Source organism: Grampus griseus, assembly GCF_964374135.1.
Source record: "Grampus griseus genome assembly, chromosome: 2".
Taxonomy (NCBI): domain Eukaryota; kingdom Metazoa; phylum Chordata; class Mammalia; order Artiodactyla; family Delphinidae; genus Grampus; species Grampus griseus.
In genome coordinates this window covers 61,573,542-61,597,676 of record NC_139018.1, presented here as the reverse complement: position 1 = coordinate 61,597,676, position 24,135 = coordinate 61,573,542, and the positions used below count along the sequence as shown (strand labels likewise).

Here is a 24,135-nt window from a genome sequence, read left to right as displayed (position 1 = left end):
TCTGAAAAGTCTACATACTGTATGATTCCAACTACATGACATTCTGGAAAAGGAAAAACTATAGAGACAGTAAAAAGGTCATGGTTGTCAGGTGCTGTGGTGGAACACAAGGGATTTTTAGGGCAGTGAAACTATCTGTATAATTCTGTAATGGTGGATACATGACATTATGCATTTGGCAAAAATCAATATGGCATGAATTTTTAAATACCAGTATTAAAATGTTACATTTATGTTTAAGTATTACTATTCATTTATCTGTACCATTTACATTTCTTTCCAAAATTAAATTTTGCCCATAGACAAAAAAAATCCCAATTTTAGTTTCTTGTTACAGGCATAGATATCAGCTGATTTTCTTTAAAACGTTATTACTATTTATGTCAAGTGTGTGAAGACATTAGGCTGAAATATAAGTAAATAAGAAAACCTCTTTTAATGGCTCTCAAATGCATCTTCATTTGAGACGCCAGCTGCCTGATTCTTATACATCACTACATTACAGAATCACAAATAAAGCCAAAAAGAATGGGATGATGTGATATAAGCCAGCACTACCATGTAGTCTGCCTTATCTAGGAAGTGGCAATGATATCTGCTCTTCTCAAAAGCAAAGGATACATCATTAAAGGGTCCACAGGCATTGACCCTTCTTTAAAACTTATAGTCTACTACCATTTAGCATGTCTGTATGCAAATGAATTCGTTGTACAGGTATTCATTAACTACTGACACTCAATAGAATATGTAGAAAACAATTCAAGTACGATAAAGATGAATCCTCCATTATTTTTCCATTGACATTATTCATCAATGTCAATATAATAGTCTTTTATTTTTAAGTGCTTTTACTTATGTTGCTTGCACTCCTAGATTCTTCTTGCCTTCATTTCGCCCAAAAACTTGTTTCTTAAAATAGTTTGCACAAGGACTTCCCTGGTGGTCCAGTGGTTAAGAATCTGCCTGCCAATGCAGGGGACATGGGTTCGAGTCCTGGTCAGAGAAGATCCCACATGCCGTGGAGCAACTAAGCCCGTGCACCACAACTACTGAAGCCCTCATGCCTGGAGCCCGTGCTCCGCAGCAAGAGAAGCCACCGCAATGAGAAGCCCGCACACCGCAACGAAGAGTAGCCCCCACTCACTGCAACTAGAGAAAGCCCGTGCGCAGCAACAAAGACCCAATGCAGCCATAAATAAATAAGTAAATAAATAAATAAATAAGTGTATAAAATAGTTTGCACATATTCCACTTGCTCTCTCTCGAGTGATTATCAACCATTTAGGGAATTAACAGCCACTCTGTTATAGTGACAACAGAACCAGATGTAATATCCGCCACCCCCACAAAAAGGCATTTATTCCCCATGTGATTTTTAAAAAGCTACTGAAGAAACATGATCTCAATGACAGAAAACTGAGACAAGTATAAAACGAATAGAAGAGATAAAGAAAAAGAAAAAGAAACAAACAATAGTTCTCCTAGAAGTTTTAACTCATGAACTACCTCAAGTAAATTATGTACTTTGGCATTCAAAGGAGTCATATTCAAAATTCATATGATAAGACCTTTAAATCTTATTTAACTGTATGTAAAATAATTTCCAAAATAAATAATTCTTAATGACTGTTTAAAATTTGAGGGGAAATGTAAAGGTTTTCACTGCAGACCATGTTTTTTAAATTATAATTTCCACAGCAATGTGATTTCCAGGATAACACGCTAGCTGCTGATGAAAATGACAATATGCTTTTACCTAAACAGCTCGGCCTTAAACATATTTGTCACACACATTAATTTATTGCCTTTCAACAATATCTCTTATCTTTTATCTATTTCACTCTACTCAATAGCCTATACATTTCTAATAGCTCCCTCTGCTAATCTCTCTTCATTGAAATGTTAAATATTGTTTATGAGTTCCTTCAAAACCTTCCCAAAATACTAGCTACATATTATAGGTATATTGATTTTCATAAGTATTCAATATAATTTTGATTTTGAAAAAGGAAAAACTATTTTAAATGTTTATATAATATTCTACGAAACAGTCTTCAACTGAATTTTTTTTGGTAAACTATTGTTGCAGTCTTTTACCAATGTTCCTTGGTTCAGCATAAATGATATGGTAAATTTGCATTCAAATTCATGGAACTTTTCAAATCTGTTTCCCATTTAGCTGACCAGCCAAAAACAGTATTTTCATTTGTAAACAGCTGTTTCATAATCAGCTCTTTTGTACTATGTGGAATTCCATAAAAGATAGAAAATTTTATTTAAAATACAGGAACTGCATTAATCCATTGCAAATCATTGATTAGTTTTTGTATACTACCACACAGTTTAACTTATAAGGAAAGATTTTAAGGAAAATTTAATCTTGTGTCCAAATATAACATTACTTTAAACATGAGGTCATCTAAACATCTGTCTCCAATATATCACTGGGGATTTAAATCAAAAGTCTGCTAAACATGTACAATCATTTTGAAAATAAATAACAGGACAAATTTTGTCTTGATTATGATTATCATGCATTTTAAAAGGAAACATTTATTCTAATAAGAAAAGTCTGAACTAATTTAAACTTTATTGACATTAAGTTAAAATAGTTTCTTACAAGAGTAAGAGGTGTATTTCATTTATTTGCTGTTTAACAATACTTATATTTTAACTTTTCAACATTATACACTATTCCTTTATCTCTTCATGTATTTTTAATTGCAAAATATTCAAGGAAAACTTTCAAGACAAAATGTTTCCACTCAGTAACTGAAAAACTAATATTCTTCTGAGCTTTTCTTCCTTTAGGGCAACTATGAATCCTCCACAAGGACTAAAATAGCTCTATCCATTTAATTGACTCATGCTTTATGCCTTAAAATAAAATGAACATGGCTAATTACAAAAGACAGTTAAGGCAATAATTTCCCTTCAAGACTTTATAATTAGCAAAAAATTGATGTATTTTAAAGAAAGTTTAATTAAAACAAACTCTATACCTTACTGCAGAATTTGTTTCTAGTAAGAGTATTTTAATTCAGCAACAGGATTACTTCAAAAACCAGCTAAATACTTGAGATGAATTAGCATTAAAAATAAACCAAAATGCTTCATTTTCTAAACAGTTTCTGCCAAAACTAAAATGAACATTAGGAGTCGAAAAGCTGGAGAAGGCAAATTAAAGCATCACTGAATAATACATCCTTAGAAAAACACTGTAGCATTCCCTAATGCAGCAGAAATCACCAGAAAATTCAGGCACAAGGGTTATAAGGGATATTAATGTCCAGGCTGATCTTGCATCTAATAAGCTGTGACAAAATCTAACTGTAGAAGGTGGTAGTTATGGATTTTAGAACTCCCACAATTCTTTTCTTCTTCCTGCCTACATCTCAGAAGAACTGATAGCTTTGGCCATGGTAATTTCAGGTCATGTATTCTGCCTTGATAGCTACAGGCTAAGAAATTTAAAATGCATTTGTGACACTGTGTATGGAACTCCTTAAAAGCAAGAAGTATGTCTTACTCATCTTGGATGCCCACTGCCTAGAGCTGCACAAAACACATACCTACAGCTTGATAATGCTTAGTCAATGCATGAATTAGTTAATGAAAGGAACATCTAAAAAACCAAGAATTTGTACCCTGGTTCAATTGAAACAGCCTACTAATAAACTGCCTTAGTTTTCCCACCTATAAAATGAGGATAATTCTTAACCTGCACCCTCACTGAAGTATTGAGAAAACTGAACGAGAACATACATTAAAAAATATCCCAGAAACTAACAGTAGTAAACAAGTGTAATTATTATGATGATTCTCAACAATATATGTAGGTTAAAACTGTATACACAGAGAAACAGCTACTGAATGTGAGACAAAGTATCTATTAAAAGACATTCTTTTGAAGAAGGTTAAAATTAAGATAATTTGTTTACCAAAATAATGTGATATGTCAAAATAAAGAGAAATTCACTTTGGAAGTACAGTTTAAAAACTGGGGGCTAAGAAATCCCTTGGGAAAATTTGTCTTGTATCATTTTGTTTAACTTTATAAGATGTTGAAAACTTATTAATGTCTTTTGAATTACCGGGAAAAAACTCAGGCTTCTTATATAGTTAATACAAATGAGTTTATCCTGGATATTAGCCTTCCCATTCCGAAAGGTTTGATACTATAATAGATGCCTAAAGATGTTGATTCAGCATAAGCAATGATAAAAGTATGATTCTTCTATTGCCAGTGGTTTTCCCCAAAATTTAAACAAACACAGATATGACCTAAGTGGGAATTTATACTGATCTTTGTGTTAAAATAGCACAGATTTATCTTTATGATCATTGCTGTCAGTTAATTCCATTTTTTAAAAAACACTGAAACATAAAAATAATTTTGCTTTACTATAGTTTCCATTTGTATAACCTTCTCACATTCAAACTTTGGGTTCCAACATATAAGTTTCCATTTCTTTCTTTGTAGATTTGCTCTACTATGATGTTGATAGTAAGTGGCTCCTTGAAAAATCATTTGATTTGGCTTTTCCCTATTCAGTTACTCAAAATATGCAAAGTACTATGTGTCCCTTTTATTTTCTAGATCATACTGATTTTTATCTTTCAAAATATCCACATAAGCAAGATTTTCATATATATTCGTCTGAGTGCTTTAATATGACACAGTCCCCACCTTCAGGGACAGTATTTCTCAATTTTGGCTGCACACTGGAATCAGCTGAAGCAAGTTTTAAACTGCTAAGTCCTGGACCCAACCCCCAAAGATGCTAATTTAGTCGATCTTGGGTGTGGCCCTGGCATCAGAGATTTTAAAGTTACGCAGGTGACTCTAATGTGCACTCAAGGCTGAGAATCACTGCTTTGGAAGTTTATAGTCTTGTAGGGGAGATTACTAATAACAGCAACCAACACCAAATTATGGGGTGCTTCCTTGTGCCAAGTAGCAGGCGAAGCCTTTATGTGCATTATCTCGTTTAACTCACAAAAACCTTATGGGGAAAGATTCTGTTAATAATTCCTACTTTATGAATAAGGACATGAAGATTAAAAAGATTAAGAAGCTCTCCCAAGGTTCTACCACTGCTAATTGGCTGAGAGAGGACTCAAAGACAGCTCTCTCCACCTCCAAGTCCAGAGAGGGAACTACCCTCATGGTAGAAACCACACCATAAACCAGATCTTTTAAAGGGGCAAGTGAGAGTGCTAGTGAATAGAAATAACTGAAGAATTACCTGCAGGGATATAAAAACACTAAACTTAACAAGATATTGAAAATACCCATTTTTCTCCTTAGCCTGATTGTCAGAATAAATTGCAAACTTTCTCAAAATTGTAGTATTTGAGGCAAAAACAAACAAACAAAAACACTCCCAGGCAGTGTCCTGATCTAGCTGCACATCTCTCAGTTGTCATGGACACAGGAAGGAACAATGAAATCATTATTTGACCATTATTTTTCAGTTGCTAGTCAGCATATGATTCCGTCTGTAAACTGCATCTCTGCATTCCCTACAGATCAGGGGAGCTGTCCCTCCTGGTAGTGACAGAATAACCACAAACAAAACAATCCTTCTCAGGGGAAAGCCATCTTTATCTGTCAGTATCAGTCAGTTGAGAAACAGAGCTGAAGGCAGCTGAAAAAACAGTTTGACTATTTTAAGTTTACAGGTGGCCTTATAATGGAAAGTTTTACACACTGAAATTCCTTTTTCAAGTTGAAAAAGTTTGGATAAAAAGGGACAAAATTTGGCAGTATTTTTATGCAATTCTTCTAACCAGCTTGCGAAAGCAAAATATCAAATTTTAGTGAAGCTTGGTGAACTAAGCACCAGCCTTTTGGCAAATGGACTCAGTTAACTGTTACCACCCTTTCTATGCTGCACATTCCTCATAGTTAAAATCAGATCAGCCACATGTACCTGTTATCACAGGGCCTGGTATATATAAGAAATATTTTCTGAATGAATTCATGAACATTGGGGAGAACTAATTCAAAAAATATTTTTGAAAAGCAGACTGTATACACAGTAAATAATGATAATGTCAGTATGTAAATAATAGAACAACTGCTTAAAGCCCAGCTAAAAAGTATTTTGATGTGCATGTTCATTTGCGTGTGTGTGTGTGTGTGTGTGTGTGTTGCTTTTTGGAAGAAACCAAGTTGAAAAGAGAAGGCATTTGACTGATAATTTCATAACCATTAGTATCAAGGATCAGATACTTGGGGTTCCATGAAAGGCACCTTCTATGTTTTCTCCAACATTTGGGGTGACAATGCAGATGGGGTGGGTTTATTTTATAGGTGGTTCAAAACCTTTTTCCTGCTTAGCCTACTGTAAGTTAAATGTTTTCGGGGTAAAAGGCGCAGTTTGGAGACTATCCCATGGAACAAAGTACAATTAATTAAATTTATCAATTTAGCTACTAGAATAAAATTTTCCTAGAATAAAATCAGGGTTTTAAAAAGTCAGATTAAGCCACTATTGATGAGAGTCAAAAAACATGGGAGGCCTTTGGTGGGAAGCCCTGGACAGGCCCTGAATGAGAGCACTGAACCTTGGAGTTGAGTGACTGGAAAAAGATACAGAAACTAATGAGAAGAGGACAAACAATCACAAACTTGGGTAATAATTTTGCCTGGGGAAAAGACTAACAGAACCTAGTTAACCTATAAATCAGTAGCTGTTGACCAGGTGGTCTCTTTATCTCTGGGTGGGATATAGAAATAACTACATTAAAGACAAGGTCTTTATTACTTGTCTTGATTAATGATGCTTGATAAAATTTACTCCAAATGTTACTATACAATTTTAAGATACTAAAAGTTATTACGAATGATAAATATAATAGAATAACTACAAAAATATAAATGCCCTTCTCCTGTAAAAAAGTAAGCCTTGGGATAAGGGCATACCCCAAGTTATTTGACAGGGTGACCACTGGGCTGTGAATTGAGAATCACTCCTCTAGGCTCACTGTGGAATACTGGAAAGAAGATTTCCAGAAGCAACCTAATGACTCCATTTGGGGAATAAAAAGACCACTTCATCTGATGAAAAATAGGATTATATTAATGATATCCAGGTTTGAGAACAAAACAAGACTCTACCACCCCAAATCAGTCAAGTTAAGCAAAAATAAGATTAGGTTTCAAAAAGGTAAACAGAAAAATAGAGTTTACATTATAAATTGTAGAACAGAATTACAGTTACCTTATATTCATATAATGTGTCACTCATCTATGAAGATTTTCTAAAATGCCTGCAATATGCCCAAATACTTCTATGTGTTCCCTCTCCATCAATAACAACTACACTTACTAGGCACATTTGCAAGCACTTTATACATATCAACCCATCTGACCTTTCCAACAGCCCTATGAAGCAGATTGCAATGTCTCCATATTTTATGGAGGAAGCACAGACATGTTAAACTGCCTGCCCATGGTAACACATCTAGCGAGTATCCGAGTTGGGATCTAATGCCAGGTGGTAAAGCATCAGAATCCTCACAGGACACCACCTCCTGGTACTACCTCTACTCTCTTTGTAAGGTAAAGTTCACTATTAAAACATGGATGCCTCTTGACAGGATGTCCTATTTTCTTCTTTGTTGATCTCAGTTGTACCTGTTTCATTGCTTAGCTCCCAAGGTGTACTCAAAAGTTTGCCATCTGTGTAACTATCTTTGGAAAACAATGTAATTCCAAAACAAAGATCCAATAACAAAAGTGAGGTAGATCAATGTTTTCATATATATAAATATATTTCATATACAGACACACACACACACACACACACATACACACACACACACACACATGAATGTGTTAAATAACTCTGGGATACCAGAGTAGAAACTTAATAGACCAGAAGAGAAAATAAAGATTAGGTTGCTCTGACCCCACTAAAGAAGTCCCCTGTCATGTAACTACATGCGTCTCTCTGTGTCTGCAATGATGGTGGGGGTGACTTGGCAGTTCTTGAGGGAACATGGGACAAGCAGAAAGACTGACTGGAAGAAAACACAACTAACACACAGGGCTTTGAGTTTGAGAAAATAAACCAACATGCAAATAGTAAACAACTCAACAATCAGTCTACCCTTGTTATAATCATTCCTGAGAAACCAGGTATTGGGAAGAAACAGGTCTACACCCACACACAGTCAAGATCCAGACACACATCCATTCGCAGAATCAATCGGACTTACAGTATTTAGGATTAAAATCCCTCCAAGATTGACTGCTACTTAGAACAATCAGGGCAGGAAAAATAAGCTTCTTTAGATTTTCTTTTTCTTCCTTTGCAGCTGTTAGGAATAAAATGGAATAGTGCAACTTAAGCAGTACGTGGTTCCTGGGGTAATGTCTCACTTTGGTGGCAGGAGAGCAGCAATGATTCTCCTCAGCATCAATGACATGTACTGGGCCTGGCAGGAACTGGACCAACTCCTTCACATCATTTAGGAGGCAATATATGCTCTAGTGTCTCCATGAAAGGTTTAGAATATTTCAAATTAATTAACATTCAAAATTGAAAATCAAAATAAATGTGACATTCATTCATTCAGTCATCTATTCATTCAACAAATGTTTATTGAGTACCTATCCTGTACCAAATTTTGTTTTAGGCCCTAGGGATATAGCAGGATACCAAACAGTCCAAGATTCTTATCCTCAGGGAACTTTTTGTCTACTGAGAGAAATAAGAACATGTTTTAGTATCTGTCATTGTTCTACATCAAGCTTATTTAACGATTAGTATTATGAATTCTTACATTTAAATAAACACGTCAATGTTACAGATCAATAAAATATAAAAACTAGGATTTTTCTTTTAATTTAATATATGGCTATTTTTCCAGCTATACAATGTTAATAAAGTATATATTAAAAGTATGACTTCCCTCATGTTCATTCAAATGCAAGAATACATAAGTTCATATAGACTGTACAAATCATAACAAAAATGCAGACATTTTCCAATGCAGAAATAATTAATTTCCTAACAACCTATACATACTAATGACCACCACAACCCTCATTTTCTCCAATCTTGATGCTTCCTATATTACAGTTCTTTGGTTTGTACTTCCCCTTTGGTCCTCCTCTGCTGTCTGACTATTCAAAATCCATCCATCCATCCATTTATTCATTGCACAAATATGTCCAGAAACAACTGGAGTGAGAACCTCTAGAACCCATTTGCCCTTGTCCCTTAAGACCAGAGTTTCTCAGAGGTTCAAAGAGACCTGGGATCTTCTGTTTTTTTTGAGACTCTCAATTTCCTCTATTAAAAAGTAAAGAAATGCCAACTAACAGAGTTATTAACATGTAGCTTATTTTAAATGCCTAAATTTCACATAGTAATGCTTTTAAAACACACAGTTGCAATGACAAAAGCTATGACTTTATGTCTAGCTTTATTTGAAAGAAGTGCCACAAGTTTAAATTTACAAGGTCATCTGTGAATGCGAAGCCGCATTCAAAGGGCCCTCCTTATCCTGCTGGCACCCTTTCCCTCTTGGCTGCTGGCACATTTCCGTCTCATTGCTAAGGAGATGCCACCAGGCTATCTCCACATATAAATGTCTCACCATTGCTTACAGCCCTTGAACCCTCCAGGGAAGCTAACCTCAGAAGGGCACAGGATCCTATACTTGGTCTTAAGAGTCCTAAATGTCCTGGAAGTTCAGGGCTCCTATTAGTGATATTTCACACTTAATACAGGTTAAGAAAACGATTTTTGCGGCTCACCTACAAATTTCATAACATTGTTCTAGAAGGAAATGCACCCTGATTGCAAAAACTTAACCTAAAACTACAAATTTTTGGAACAGGAGCTACACATTTAAGGTATTACATGAAACTCTATATTTTCTCAAACATGATAACTGCATTCCTCTTTTTTTCTTATATATCTGTCTTATATGTTCTTCTATACATGGTAACTGTCTTTTATTAAAATTTTAACTTGCCCACAAAAAAAACTTGTCATCCATTTATAACTTATGTAAATAATGGAAAGTAACAGACTTCCCTTTTGAGTTTACAATATAAAATATTTCTGTGTATAGCTGCACATAAGCAGCAACTGTGCATCTTACATTGATTAGATGTCAAATATCCCATTATAGAAAGCAAATCATACTGTTTAGCATAGGACCATTTTCATTTAGACATCTTTGATCAAAAAATAAAAGTCTTATTTTCAGTGCTGTTCTGAGAAACTATCACTCCTACAAGGAACCTTCCCTCACCACTGGCAAAACAAGGTGCTACGAAAAAATTCAAAGTACTTGGCTTCTAAACTAAAAGGTCTTTTCTTTACCTCTGCCACACTGAGGGCTGGTTAGGCAGGGGCACAAAAGCAAAATAGGTCTCAGCAGAACTATATTGCTTTGTGGTAAATGCAATTTAAACAAAAATAGACTTACTGAGTGGCTACTACATTCTAAGCACTGTGCTGGGCCTAGAGATACAAAATAAATAAGACTTGTTCTCCACCTAAAAGGGGCTCACTCTTCGCAAGATTTAAAAAACAAGAAATAGGGTCTTCCCTGGTGGCGCAGTGGTTGAGAGTCCGCCTGCTGATGCAGGGGACGCAGGTTCGTGCCCCGGTCCAGGAAGATCCCACATGCCCCGGTCCGGGAAGATCCCACATGCCCCGGTCCGGGAAGATCCCACATGCCAAGGAGCAGATTCTCAGGTGATTGAGCCATGGCCGCTGAGCCTGCGCGTCCGGAGCCTGTGCTCCGCAACGGGAGAGGCCACAACAGTGAGAGGCCCGCGTACCGCAAAAATAAAATAAAATTAAATTAAATTAAAAAATAAAAAACAAGAGATAGATCCAGTATAAACATGTTTAGTGCAATGAAAACTGCTCAATCAAAAAAAATCGCTAGAATCTTTGGTACTTCTAATATTCATCTTCTTTATTTTTTTCCTAAAATTTCATAACTGTATACATTTCTCATTAAAAAATAATTTGTTTAATTTAGTAATCATTTTAGAAATAGCTTAAAAGATATGGGAAAGTTATACTGCCATCTCGTGGTTAAAGGTTCATTTACAGCAAAAAGGACTTACTGGTATTTCCCATTAACTCCACAACACACTGTACAAAATTAATCTAAAGAAAGATAATTTCCTGTTTGGAAGTTATGTTTAAGAAAAATATAGGGGCTTCCCTGGTGGCGCAGTAGTTAAGAATCCGCCTGCCAATGCAGGGGACACGGGTTAAAGCCCTGGTCTGGAAAGATCCCACATGCCGCGGAGCAGCTAAACCCACGTGTCATAACTACTGAGCCTGTGCTCTAGAGTCTGCGAGCCACAAGTACTGAGCCTGTGTGCCTAGAGCCTGTGCTTCGCAACAAGAGAAGCCACCGCAATGAGAAGCCCGTGCACCGCAACAAAGAGTAGCCCCCGCTCACCACAGCTAGAGAAAGTCCGCACACAGCAATGAAGAACCAGTGCAGCCAAAAATAAATAAATAAAAGTTTTAAATTAAAAAAAAAAAACTATATTCTTCATACATCTCTCTCACTTTCTCATGTTAAATGCCACTAGATTAAAACAAGAAACGGCGTTTTGAGTGGCAGCCTCAGATAGATAAATAAAAAGAACTATGCATTTGGCACTCTAGATCCTGTTCACAGAAGCTTATCATTTACTTTTAGTGTAACACACACTCTAACCCTGAGAATTTAAAGAAACAAAATTATGGAATCTAGGAGTTCTGTTTTCACAAGGTAATCTCCAAGACCTACAAGCAACTAATATGACATTTACGTTAAGCTTATCAACAACTGTTATTTGATCGAGGACCCTAAATTCAAAAGCACCACATTATGGCAATAGATGGAAGCACTACTTTCTTCCACCCCTCTTATATATAGCAACCTACTTTTCCATATACAGCTAAGAACTATAATTAAATGGAAAAATTAACTCTGAAAGTACAGTCCTCTACATTTTTCAAGTGTGTAATCCTCTATAATCTATGTAAGGCACCTGTTCGAAATGTTTTACAATGGTGGAATCTAATTAAAAGTCTAGACACTTTTACATCTAACTCTGTCATCAGAAAGCTTTTCCTTTTTTTTTTTTTTTTGAGCAAATCACCAAAATTATAGGAAGACAGCACCATCTATAGGTCTGCCCAAGTACAGAATGAAGTTCTTAGATGTTACTGCCCACTGTGATACAGTAGCTAACCAAATGTACTACCCTAGAAGAAAGTTCCAGAATAACCCTGTTCATTCTGAAATCTCTCCAAAGCATTTTACTCTATCTCTACAACCATTCTCCAAAATAATGATTGTAATAATAACAACAACAGCCACAGGAACAAGAACTAAAACCAAAGTTTCACATAATTGCATTATTCTGATTTGGGTAGACTTGATGATTCATAAATATAGGTCACTTTTCAAGAAATATTAGGACATTGGCATGTCTTCTCTCTCTCTCACATACACACACAATGTAAAACTTTTTGGTCACAATTCTATTTTAGGTGTCATTCAATCCTATTGAAACATATATTTCATTATTCTTTCTCCAAAGTTATATCTTCTCCCTACAATAGTCCATTTTAGTTTTTACAGACATTCAACTAAATTCACCCTTGCGTCTAACCTAAAGCTACCAGACTCATACAAATTAAAAGGCTCAAGACAAATCAATTTTTTATGCAACTTAAATGTCCTCCTTTGTCACAGATTAGCTTGTCCAGTCGGCTGAGTCATTCCAGTGCCTTACCTAATTGTATAAGGGTTCGATGAACAATCACCTGAGGACTGAGGCTCAGCTTGTTCATAATTAATTGCCTGTAGGGGCTGGCAGAAAAGATGTAGCCCTGTAGATGCTGACAGAGCGCCCTGCTGGGTAATATGGAGAATTTCATACCAGTGCTGTGGCTGGCACTTAAAGATCTGGCAAAAACAAGAAATGGCCAGTTGCATCAAGGGTAGACCCTGTTTGTTCATCAGTACTCAAGTTCCCAGAGCAGCTACAATATTTAACTCAACCAGAAAAAAAAGAGGTCTTACAAGGGCGGTACTCTGTATGAGGGCTGCTAACCTGATACATCATTCTGCATACAAGGCAAGGTGGGGTAGTGGGTAAGAGTAAAGCTTTGAAAGCAAAGAGAACAGAGTTTGAGCCCATGCTCTGTCACTGGCCTCAAGCAAGTTACTTAATTTCTCTAAGCTTCCCTTTCTTCATCCTCAAGAAATTACAAATTAATATTGATGATATAAGCAAAGTAAGGTGCTTTACACATAGTAGTCATTCAATAAGTGTTAGCACTTAAGAATTTATCTTATCATTTCCTGTTGTCTTATTGTAATTATTGACTAAATAATTAGGTAGGATCCACCCAACCCAAACAAACACCCAGAGAAGTTCATTTGCAACTTCTTAAGATAACAAAAAGAATGAATGAGAAAAACTGAACTCAAAATAGGGATGAGCACAGCTATGTAACAAAGAGAAACTGGTATCTGAGGATCTAACATCAGTTTCAAAATTTACCTCCGAAATATTTTTTAAAATCATTAGAGTCCACATGACTCTTGATTTCCACATAATTTTTACTGTATAATTTAGAAATTCAAGTCTTCAGGGCACAGAAAAGTTGGAAATATAGATCAGGGAGTTACCTGCACGTGGATAATACTGAAGCCAGAGAGCACAGAGATAGCAGAGTGGGGATGGGTAGAGAACTTGGAACCCTGCAGAACATCAATTTTTAAGGAAAGGGAAAGAAGAAGAACCAGCAAAGAAGATAGTAAAAGAGTGATCATACATGGAGAAGGGGGTGAAAATCAACAGCAGAGACAACTTTAAATAGAAAAATTGGTTACAGATGTGAAATTCCACCAAGATTAGGTAAAATTAGGAATGAAAACCAGTAGTTAACAGTTTCAGCAAAAAGGTAAAGGCAGATATGCCAATTAGAGTAGGTTGAAAACTGAGTGAGGAACTTTTCACAAAGGTTGACAATGAAAGGAAGAGAAACACAGGACCATAGCTTGAGATAGGGACTGTGAATTTGAGAAACACAATATGAAGAGAAAAATAAAATGAAGTGCCTGTTGTGGGTTGAATTGTATCCCCCACAAAATATATGTACAAGTCCTAACCCCTGGTACCTGAGAATGTGACCTTATTTGGAAATAGGGTCTTTGCAAACATAATCAATTTAAGATGAGGTCATACCAGACTGGAGTGGGCCCTAATCCAATGAGCAGTGTTCTTATAAGAAGAGGGAAATTTGGATACAGACACAGAGGCAAATAGGTAGAGAAAGCCATGTGATAACAGCCAAAGAACACAAGGATTGTGGGCAACTGCCAGAGCTAGGTGAGAAGCATACAACAGATTTGGAAGGAACCAGCCCTGCCCACACTTTGATTTCAGACTTCTAACTTCCAGAACTGTGAGACAATGAATTCCTGTTGTTTTATGCCACCCAGTTTGTGGTACATTGTTCAGACAGCCCTAACAAACTAATAAACAGGGACTGTCAATAACATTCAAAAGATACAGACCTATTAGAATATTTACAAGGTGACAGAACTACCATATGACCCAGCAATTCCACTCCTGGGCATATACCCAGAGAAATCCAGCATTCAAAAAGACACACGCACTGCAATGTTCATTGTAGCACTATTTAAAACAGCCAGGACATGGAAGCAATCTAAATGTCCATCAACAGAGGAATGGATAAAGAAGATGTGATACATATATGCAATGGAATATTACTCAGCCATAAAAAGGAACAAAACTGGGTCATTTGTAGAGACATGGATGGATCTAGAGACTGTACTACAGAGTGAAGTAAGTCAGAAAGAGAAAAACAAATTATCGTATATTAATGCATATATGTGGAATCTAGAAAAATAGTATAGATGACCTTATAGGCAAAGCAGAAATAGAGACACAGACATAGAGAACAAACATATGGATACCAAGGGGGAAAGGTGGGGGTGGGATGAATTGGGAGACTGGGATTGACATATATACACTATTGATACTATATATAAAATAGATAACTAATGAGAACTTACTGTATAGCACAGGGAACTCTACTCAATGCTCTGTGGTGACTAACTGGGAAGGAAATCCAAAAAAGAGGAGATATATGTATACGTATAGCTGATTCACTTTGCTGTACAGTAGAAATTAACACAACATTGTAAAGGAACTATACTCGAATAAAATTTTTTTAAAAAAATAATATTTACAAGGTGTATAAACCATGATCACGTCAAAGTATGGAAATAATTGACACAAACATAATAATTTAAAAGCAAAAGGAAAAGAAAACTGGTAAGAAAAATAGTTAAAAGTCTGGAACAATTATAAAGAATCCTGTAGAAGTCCCTTAACCTGGTTTCATTCATTGTCATTTTAAGATACCACATATGTAAATCATAAAGATGTTTGAAAATGATTGGTGCATCTCTTTTCAGTTTGGGGTCCTGGAACGAAAGATGATACATAAATCTTAAAAGTGATCATGGGCCTCTCACTCAGAAGGTGGCAGAGATTACAGACTTGAATGTTTTCATGTCATTTCTTAAATGATTACAATAAAATAAAACACTGTTGAAGGAAAATATTGTTGCAAGTATCCGTTGTCTGATGACTAGAACCCCTAGGACCCTAAGAATAATATTCTGTGGGTTGGGCTTCTGATATTTATTCATTAGTACAGTCAACAAACATTTCTGAGCACTTGTTGTACTATACCTAAAACACCAGATTCTCAATGGTCTGAGATGTTGTAGTCAAGACAGTGGTGGGGCACAGGGCCAGAGAGTAGGGAAGTGAGGAAGGGCTGATTTAACAAGGTGTTCCTAAAATGTGTAAAAGTTGTTTTATGTTCTTATATCAGTTGAATCATGTGCCCACATACTATACTTACACTTTTAAAACATGTTTCAGTGAAGGACAGTAAAATAAATCCTTTGACATGTACTTATTTAATTCATAGTTTATTTGTTCTTAAATTCATATTTTTGAGAACTAGATTTTCTTTGAGAGAGATAAGACTATATTTCAATTAAAACACATCCTTTAAAGGTATTTCATAATTAATTTGATCAATAGAGTTGCTTCCTCCAATGGGGTTGAAATAAGGGGAATTTTTCCTCCCTAATTACCCAGATGATGGGTTCCAGCCTCCCTCTGATGTGTCATAAAGGCTCACCTGTTTCACTACAACCTGCTATTTATTATCAAACAAATGCAGTTTGCCAAATCCTGAATTTCCAAAGGTGCCATTTATCTAAATCACGTGCGTGTCCCCTTTGCACGCATTCTGAAAAAGAATTTTCCTTGGGCCTCCCTGGTGGCGCAGTGGTTGAGAGTCCCCCTGCCGATGCAGGGGACACGGCTTCGTGCCCCCGTCTGGGAAGATCCCACATGCCGCGGAGCGGCTGGGCCCGTGAGCCATGGCCGCTGGGCCTGCGCGTCCGGAGCCTGTGCTCCGCAGCGGGAGAGGCCACAACAGTGAGAGGCCCGCGTACCGCAAAAAAAAAAAAAAAAAAAAAATTATCCTATACCTTTTTAGTGACCTTCTTAGGTTGAAAGCCTTGGACTCTCTCCCATCAATATAATATACATTTTACATGTACTCTCAATAGTTAATCTCCCAGCAGCCTATCCATTAATCCCAGGTTTTCCTCCTCCAGAAAGTTACTTCACTTTCTCATTTGATCCCTTGAAGATGATTAATGAGATAAACTATACAAAGTAATTGAACTGCGTTTAGTGCAAAACTGGAAAACTTGTTTTCAGGATACTTTGACTAAACAATTTGACTAAGACATCTCCAGCCAGATGGACAAAATAAAAACAGTGATTGAAGATGTGGTAGGGTGTTTGCCTACAAGATACGGGGGATTAGGATGGGGCTGGAGAGGAAGAAACAACGGCCTGGAAATTTTGGGAAATAAATCAGTGTTCTGCCAGCATGGTGATCATGTATAAGACAGATGGAAAAGAAATTCCCTAAGAAGAATTCTGAGTGGAACTTGCAGACGTCAAGGAATATGAGTGCAAGATTTTGGGAGGCAGGAGGAGGAGGGTCCTAGTGATGCCACTGTGGAGAAAATTTAGCGTGGACAGGGCCTAGGTGTGCCCTTGGGAGGGAGCCTGACAGGCCTGGGCAAAAGCAGGGTCTCTCAGGGGGTCAAGGGGACTTCGTCAGAGACCCAGGGAGATTTCTGAAGTTGAGTGCCAGAACCCTATGAGAACTTGGGGAGAATACCCATTTGTGCAGGCCTAAGAGGCTCCTACACGACATGGGAAATAAGAACCCCATGAGCTTTGGAAACACATGGAAGAGCCCAAATTGGTCATTAGGGAGAATGGGAGGGTCTGAGGTGGAGCCATGCTCCTGGCTAAAGGAAGAGATGTGCATAAAAGAGAAACTTCTGAGAGCCAGAGCCAGAGCCCCACTGAGAGCAGATAACAGAATGATGTGGGACCTGGGGGATGCTAAGGCCCAGGGACCTTGGGAGCTCTAGCAAGCTTGGGGGAATTCTGTCAGTGTTGCTGTTAGGTTTGCTGCCAATCCATTTAGTGTCTTTTCAAGAAGTAGAAAAAGGTTTCCCTTCTCCCCAAGGTGGACTCATCTCTGCTCTAGGATACATAGATTATGAATCAGTGCATGGACTAGATTTCAGCTCCCACTTGCTCAAGTGGCCAGAGCCCTTTTTCAGTCCACAATCTGCCCAAATGTACATAGAGGTGCTAAATGGATTGAGAATTTCCTTTTCACTAAATGCAAACCTTGTGCCCACACATGGAATTATTTGGAGACAGCAAGATACTATTATGCAAAAAGACCGTAAGGATTGTATTTGTAGATAAAAGTTGTTTTAAGGGATGTAAACTAATAAAAGATAGAGAGATGGTAAAGGATAGTAGACTTGATCTCTCCAACTTCTAAAAATATCTGCCAATGGGAATAATATTTTCCTAGTCCCTCCTGTAGCCTGTTCCTATAGAAATGATTGCATGCTTGTGCAACCACAGGCAAGTTCATTAGACCCTCTGGGTATCAGTTTCTTCATCCTGGAGGTGTGATGAGGATTTAAAATGTTGATACATGTAAAGCTTAGAACTGGGTATGGAACTTAGTACTTACTCCATAAATGTTAGTTATTTTTATTACTTGTATCATTCAGTGTTAATGAGAATGTTAAAGCTGGTGTGTCTGTAGAGGCGATCTGGGAGCATTTATGCAGAAAATGGTTTTCAAGTCAGGCCTTGAAAATGGGCATGGTTTCAAAAGGTAGAGAAAATTAGGGGAAGACAGTCTAGGCATTGGGAATAAAGGTGGAAAGGCACAGGCAACATTCGAGTGTAGTGAGCAGATCTATTGAGCAGCAACCGAATGGAATGTATGGCAGAGGACAGGAAAATAAGTCTGAAAGCTAAATTGAGGGCATGCAATTAAGGAGTACAGAATTCATTCTTCTCTCTCTGGTCAGCAATGAAAGCCAAGAAAGATTTAACTTGCAACCTTCTGCAATCTGGCTCCCACTCTATGGAATCTCTTTTCTCAAAGGTCTTCTAATTCAGTGCTTCTAAAACTTGAAAGTACAAACCAGTGACTTGGGGACCTTCCTAAAATGCAGGTTCTGATATGGAAGGTCTGGAGTAAGCTTAGCCTGAGATCCTATATTCTTAACAAGCTTCCAGGCGCTACCATGCCCCTCCCTGCTGCTCATCCATGGACCAACTTTGAGTACTAATCCAATGGCCTCTTCTCCATCTCATCCTTACCCCCTCTGCAGTATTAGGCCTTGTTGATCTTCCTGATGCTCTCATCATTGGCTTCTACTTACTCACCTGAATTTTATGCTATTACTTGAAGCTAAGAATGCAGACTAGGAGGCTGCTCTATAAAACTCCAGTACATATTGTCTTCTCTTGAGCACAGCTTTCATCATATAAAACAAAGCTGCCATTGATAACAATATCTATATATAATAGCTATAGCTACAAACTCAAGGTCAGTCTTTAGATGTATATTGTCCAAGCAACTATCAGTGAATCATTTGGTCTCTTAAATGCAAATATTACAAACCACCTTTTAAAAAAAGACACATGTATATCACTATAAAAGACACCAACTGCCCATCTTCTTTGGAAAATAATCTCCCCCGAGACCCTCACCCCTCCCTGTGGGCACTGGTTACAACTGATTGGTGCAGAGGTGGGCTCCTGACCAATACTGGGTTATTTTGAGTCCTTCCTCAGCATTTTACACTGGGACTGAAAAAAAAGCAAGTTAGTCTCTTGTTTTCTTTACAGAAGTCAAGAGCATGTAAGCTCAGGAGCTATTAGGGACAATATTCTGACACATGAACTGAAGAGCAGAAAACAGCAGTCATCTGTGAGAAAGAAAACTGATGAAGATACCAGGAAGGAACAGGGAAATGTCTCCAAAGCTTGGCACCCTGACATCCTTGCTCATCTCCACAGAGACCATGTAGGCAAGGCTTGACCACAGTCTGACCTTAGTCTTAGCAGAATGCCCTGTGATTTCTTCTAACATAAGGGAAGATAAACAGCCTAGTGAGGAGCTGTTGGGAGGCTGTTTCTCCCGTTATCCTGTGGAAGACTGACACAAGGCCATTTCTCATCCATCTCCCTAGTTTCAGTTCAGCACAAGACTTTCCACCTCATTCCCACTTAGGGTAAAGCTGCAGACTTCATCGTAAGTCTATAAAACTCCTCAACAACAGAATGACCCATCACTCTTACCATCTGTCATCTGGCTTCTTCAGTTCTGTGTTGTCTACAGAACAAGGGGCACAGGGAACCGACACCACAATGACTTGCTTTTGCTGTCTGTGTAAGTAATTAACTGTCTGAATCCATTTGGTCATGTTTACTCCTCACTGGGCAAATCTATAGAAGTATGACAAGCCATCCTAATGGCTACAGAAGTATTACTTGGGACCCAGTTATTAGCCACCACCTTGCTGCCTTGGAAATGCTTAACCATTTGGCCAAGGGAAGAAGTAAGAAATGGCAAGAGTTCACTTCCTGAGATCCCCTCAGTGCTCCGGCTCCTGATTATAGTCAGTTCTCAGGAATGCATTTCAGACTTTGAATTCCATGAGATACCCTAGTATTTCTCCAGTAAACCTCTCCAGCTTCTTTTTTTTTTTTTACCCTTAAGAAAGCTAGAATGTATTTTTTACTACTTTTTATTGGAGTATAGTTGCTTTACAATGTTGTGTTAGCTTCTGCTGTACAGTCATAGAAAGTATTTCTAACCTTTACCATTGAAAGGTCATATAATACATACACACACTGGTGCTGCATTTGATGACAATATCAGTAATCAGAACTTCAGTGTTAGCAATTCAAGTGTATTTTGTTTTTATTAAAATTCTGCCTCTCGTATATTAATTTATTTTTGGCCCTTGACGTAGTATATGTAACATGATTAGCCTGTCTTATAAAAGCCCAATAAATATAAAGTTTTATGAAATGTTATTGGCCAAGTGGGGAAAAAAATGACTCTTTTTCACTATGATGAAAGTATAAATTACTCTCATCATTTATCAATTGTAACTTCATAGTACTAAATATGTAAGTCAACTATGCTATGTTTAATTTATCTTATAAATGTACTGATTTTCATTCATATTAGTTACAATTGTAAGAACATGATGGAAAAACACATTATATTTATGCCAAATATGTATCATCCAACAAAACAGTGTAAGTAGGATTAGAGTTTGATCTACTTTTAACATCCCTTGAGTTTAGCTGTGTCTAATACCCAGAATGATCATCCAAGCCAATATACAGATACTTATGAATCACTAGTCATAGGTTAGGATGTTCATCAATTAGCTTCATTTCCCTACTGGGCCAGCTGAGTTTTATTTGATCAGGGTCATGGACTCTGAATCAAGCCAAGTCAGGGACAGCTGGCAGAGTCTTGGACATTGTGGAAATTTGACCAAAATGGTGTATAAATTGGTGCAAATTCATCATCACTACTGGGAAACAACTAAAAAAGTAGAAAGTGGCGTCACTGACATCATAACAACAAATAGACATAGCACAATTACATATAAGAAATGAATGCCTTGATTGCCGTATTAATGAGATGTCATCTTTAGGAAAGTGTAGAGATTGTTAAGTGATATATCTGGCTGCTTGTGGTACTCCTAGAAGCAAGGAGTTTGTGACATGATGATAACTAGTCATAATTTGTCCAAATTTGTTTGAGAATAAAATTTACTAGTCAAAGTTAAACATTAGACATCTAGTCATCTTAATATGATTTACTAGTGTTACCATAATAATTTATTAAGAGAATAGTTACATTTATAAAAATGTTTTATGGTGATGAGTGAATTATAGTAATTATTTTATATATTCATAATAAAAAATGCATCACAGTATGTAAGATTAAATTTTCAATCAACTCATAATTTATATTTTAAAATATCTTTAAAATACGTTCACATAACATAATCCCGTGGGTAACTTTCTCTAGCCACTTGGTCATTATTTCCATGATTAGTTATAACAGATTTCTTCCTAAAGGTTTTTTCCCCCACAGCATAACTCTCCATAAATTAATGTGAACCTATCATATCAAAGGTGTTTACATGTGTTAATATATTCATTTAATTTTAATATGCTTACTAAGGCACGAATAGCTGCAAGCAAGCTAGCACTGCATGCAATAAGAAAACCTGTGGAGTCCTGAGGTAACATACTTTAACGAGGGAGGTAGGAATTACATAAGATCTGAGTTAGCCGGGGAAAGAAGAGGCTACAACTGATAGCACAACTAAGTCAACTAAGTCTGACGCCAACTGGATCATTTCAAATAAAATAGCCAGCCAGGCAAAAAGGCCTCCTCCAAGTCGCAGGTCTTGGGGCTGCCTGCCTTGCCTTACAGGCTAGGAACACAGAAGGTGGGGAACCCGAGAGCGGCCAGCGCGGGCGCCGCGGCGACTTGACCTGGGACACGGGACACCCGACACCCGCCGCCCGCCGCCCGCTGCCCGCTCCCGGCCTCCTTTGCTCGCGCGCTCCGCGGGCTCGGGCTCAGCAGGCTCTGCCCCGGGAGCGCGGAAGGCAGAGGAAAAAGGCAAAACGTCGGTGGGGAGACTTGTCTGAGAAACGTTTTCGGAACACGCGAAGGGAAAAACGACTAGCCCCCGGCGGGGCGGCCTTACCAGCGGAACCACCGGCCAGGATCTGCTGAGAAGCCTCGTTCACGAAGCCGACAGCGGGCTTGGCCGACATCTTCGCAAGCCAGACGACCACTGCTTGGGCTGAGATGCGTGGGCGAGCTCGCCAGCCTGAATGCCGGCCTGCAGAGCCTCTCCTGAGCGAGAGTGCCGGGGCTGGGTTAGTCCTTGGGCCAAGTGGCTCCCTGTGGGGCGGCAATCCGGCGACTGCTCGGAGGCGGCGGGCGGTTTGGGCCACAGACTCAACGCGTGATCTCCGGCGGGTCGGGACCTGCTTGTTGCGCTGCTTCAGGTGCTCCTTCTCGACCCCGCTTTGCTCCCTGGGCTCCGGGAGGGACCCTGAAGGAGAAAAGACCCGCGGATGGAATTGGGTTGGTCGACCGCCGCAGGTCGGTTTGGTCTCCTAGATTGGCGCCCACGGGTTTCCCTATCAGGAGCCTTCTGCAGAGTTTGTCCAGCTGGCTGCTCTGCCTCTGATAACGCAAGTAAAAAAGTGATCCTGGTCTAGAACTCCAGCGTCAGGGTCCAGGCGACCCTTGCCCTCTGGAAAGCCAGAGCACAGTGCAGTTCTAAAGAAGGGACAGGTGAATAAATTCCTTGGAGTTAGCTGTCCCGAAATTGTGGGCTATAGCAACTAAGTCAAAATAAATCCAATTTACAGGTATCTTACAATTGAGCTACTGTATATAGTACTTTTCTAAGAAATGGTTTTGGCTTAAGGCAATATATCTCATACCTCATCAACTTGAGTTTTATTTACTGAAAGACCAAAAAAAGGAAGGCCTTATTACAAATAAGTCTCTTCTATCTATTCCCCACGTCCGTGGGCATCAGCGTAATGTGTGCGTTTGTAAGAAAAGTAAATTCATGTTCCAGCCCTGACCTACTGAATCATAATCTCTGGATATAGGGCTCAGAAACCTGTGTTTTAATAAGTTCTCCAGTGGTTGTTATGAATGTTAAAGTTTGCGAACCACTGACCCAAATAATCAAGGAACATTAAGTAACTACTAATATATTCTCTGTAAAACGTTTACTTATTCATACTAGCCCTTTAGGATAGTTAGCAAAACAAAAATACTAGTTTATACTATTTTTAAACCACAAGTTGCAAAAACTCTGTAGGAGGGACACAAGGTTCTCAAATTTTAGAAAAATACCTGCCACACCCCTAACAGGCAGGAAATGATAGGAGTAAAAGGGAGAATGAGACGCTTTGGAACCCTTATTGTCATATTTCTTAAACACAGTATTTAATACTAAACATATTCAGTGTGAACCATATAAAATTGCCATTTTTGAAGGCAATTATATCAGCAATATGTAATAAGGTTCAACTTAATATATATGATTTCCAATTAAATGTACAAAATACAATAATTGGTTTTATACTTTGTTTTAATTTCTTAGGCTGAGCTATTAAAAGCTGGTAATGATAATGTGACTGGCAAAATTATTTAAAGTGAGGAATTGGAGAGACTTGCTACTTATGTGATCAGGTACACAAAAACAAATTTTCTCATATTTGATTAAAATTACTAAGTTTGAAATGTTTACCAAGAAATAGTTTCAAGAAATTTTTGCTATTTAGATATAGTAAAAGCTTTTGAGCTATGTTTCAGTCTTTTACTAATTAAATATGAGGTCTTGAGTACAATATAAAATCACTTATTCATTCAAAAAATACTAGAACCTATTATATACTAAGCACTAAAATCAGAATTTCAGAGCTCATAGAAAATGTTTCCCTAATTTTCCACCGAAGAAACTAAGTTTCCAAAGATCACACCATAAGTTAATGGTATAGCCAGGATTCCCTCTTCTAATAGCCGTGGGATTATAGATTTAAATATTAACCACAGG

General features: G+C 37.8%; 2 protein-coding genes across 2 annotated transcripts in view; one reads left to right on the top strand and one right to left on the bottom strand.

The window, feature by feature from the left end:
* Nucleotides 1-22,355, bottom strand: part of SLC25A21 (solute carrier family 25 member 21) — a 510,376-nt gene extending 488,021 nt beyond the window's left edge. Inside the window, exon 1 of the mRNA XM_082681409.1 lies at nt 22,258-22,355. Coding sequence (XP_082537535.1) covers nt 22,258-22,327 — 70 coding nt within the window. The 5' untranslated portion in view covers nt 22,328-22,355. The remainder of the gene's footprint in view (nt 1-22,257) is intronic.
* Nucleotides 22,356-23,722: 1,367 nt separating this feature from the next.
* Nucleotides 23,723-24,135, top strand: part of MIPOL1 (mirror-image polydactyly 1) — a 305,508-nt gene continuing 305,095 nt past the window's right edge. Inside the window, exon 1 of the mRNA XM_082681379.1 lies at nt 23,723-23,771. The gene's annotated coding sequence lies outside the window, so the exon portion shown is untranslated. The remainder of the gene's footprint in view (nt 23,772-24,135) is intronic.